This window comes from Pyrgilauda ruficollis, unplaced genomic scaffold, assembly GCF_017590135.1.
Source record: "Pyrgilauda ruficollis isolate IOZ18807 unplaced genomic scaffold, ASM1759013v1 scaffold2004, whole genome shotgun sequence".
Classification (NCBI taxonomy): Eukaryota; Metazoa; Chordata; class Aves; order Passeriformes; family Passeridae; genus Pyrgilauda; species Pyrgilauda ruficollis.
In genome coordinates this window covers 1-1833 of record NW_024519253.1, presented here as the reverse complement: position 1 = coordinate 1833, position 1833 = coordinate 1, and the positions used below count along the sequence as shown (strand labels likewise).

Below are 1833 nucleotides of genomic sequence, written 5' to 3'. Positions count from 1 at the left end.
GGCTCCATGGTGTCCCCTGGCTCAGGAGGTGTCCCCGTGCTGTCCCCGCGGTGTCCCCACGGTGTCCTCAGGATGTCCCCGCGGTGTCCCCGTGCTGTCCCCGCGGTGTCCCCATGCTGTCCCCGCTGTCCCCCTCAGCGCTGCCGCTGCAGGAACGGCCGCCGGGACCGTGACGGTGCTGGCCCAGCTCGCGGTGCTGGCCCCAACTGCCCTGGTGGCCCTGGTGGCCCACCTGTCCGTGTCACTGGCCCTGCTGGCTCTCCTGGCCATGGTGGCCCACCTCGCTGTGGCGCTGGCCCTGCTGGCCGTGGTGGCCCTCCTGTCCCTGCAGCCCGTGCGTTCTGCGGTGCTGCTGCTGTCCCCTCTGCTGTCCCCTCTGCTGTCCCCTCTGCTGTCCCCCCTGTTGCCCGTGCGTGCCGCGGTGCCGCTGCAGGTGTCCCTGTCCCTGTCCCTCCTGTCCCTGCTGTCCCTGCAGGTGTCCCCGCTGTCCCTGTCCCTGTCCCCGGTCCCGGTGCGCGCCGCGGTGCCGCTGCAGGTGCAGGTGTCCCTGCAGGTGTCCCTGTCCCTGTCCCTGTCCCTGCTGTCCCTCCTGTCCCCGCTGTCCCCTCTCCTGTCCGTGCGTGCCGCGGTGCCGCTGCAGGTGTCCCTGTCCCTGTCCCTCCTGTCCCTCCTGTCCCTGCAGGTGTCCCTGTCCCTGCAGGTGTCCCTGTCCCTCCTGTCCCTGCAGGTGTCCCTGTCCCTGCAGGTGTCCCTGCTGTCCCCCCTGTCCCTCCTGTCCCTCCTGTCCCTGCAGGTGTCCCTGTCCCTGCAGGTGTCCCTGCTGTCCCCCCTGTCCCCGCTGTCCCTCCTGTCCCCGCTGTCCCCTCTGCTGTCCGTGCGTGCCGCGGTGCCGCTGCAGGTGCGAGCGCCGCTTGAACGCCTTGCCGCAGGCGCGGCAGCGGTGCGGTTTGAGCGCCGAGTGTGCGATGCGGTGGCGCCGCAGGTAGGACAGGTAGGCGAAGCCCCGCCCACAATCGGGGCACGCGAACCGGGCGGGGCCGGGGGCGGGGCCCGCGCTGGCCGCGCCCCCCTGGGCCAGCAGCACGGTGTAGGGCAGGCCCTGGCTGTCAATCAACAGGAAAGTCCCGCCCCCCGGGCCGCTTTTGGGCAAAGGCAGCGAGTGAGGAAAAAATCCCAAAAAAAAGGGGAAAAAAAGGAAAAAAAAGGAAATAAAAAGAAAAAGAAAAGGGAAAAAAGGCAAAAAAAAAAAGGGGAGGAACGGGAAAAAAGGGGGAAAATGAGGGGAAAAGGAGGAAAAAGGCAAAAAAAAAGGGAAAAAAGGGAAAAAGGCAAAAAAAAAAAAGGGAAAAAAAGGGGAGGGGGCTCCGGGCCCGGTGGTTTTGGGTTGGGGTCCGCGGGGTTTGGGGGGAGCCCCGAATTTGGGGTCTGGGGGGGCTCAGCTCTGTCCCAAAGACCCCAAAATCCCGATTTCCCCCGATTTCCCCCCATTTCCTTTGGGGTTTTTCCCATTTTTCATTTTTTTCCCCATTTTTTCCCATTTCCCGCATTTTTTTTCCCCGTTTTCCAGCGGTTTATTCCCATTTTTTCTCCTTTTCCCCCCATTTTTAATGATTTTCCGTGTTTTTTCCCATTTTCCCATTTATGTCCCACTTAATTTGTGTTTTTCCCCAATTTTTTTTTGCTTTTCCCCCTTTTTGCCCGGTTTTATCCCATTTAATTTGGGGTTTTTCCCGCGGTTTTTGGGGGTTTTTTTCCCAATTTTTCCCATTTTTATCCCATTTAACTCGCTTTTCCCCATTTTCTTAAGGTTTTTTTCCCATTTTCCCGGTTTTT

The 1833-nt window shown here is 60.9% G+C and overlaps 1 protein-coding gene across 1 annotated transcript; it reads right to left on the bottom strand.

The window, feature by feature from the left end:
- Window positions 1-241: 241 nt before the first annotated feature.
- LOC121353378 (zinc finger protein 524-like) lies at window positions 242-1139 on the bottom strand (the record flags this gene model as incomplete). Its single annotated transcript, XM_041467165.1, has 2 exons — window positions 242-341; window positions 879-1139. Coding segments are annotated over 2 exons (361 nt in total), but the record flags the coding sequence as incomplete, so codon positions are not given.
- Between the last annotated feature and the right edge of the window lie 694 nt (window positions 1140-1833).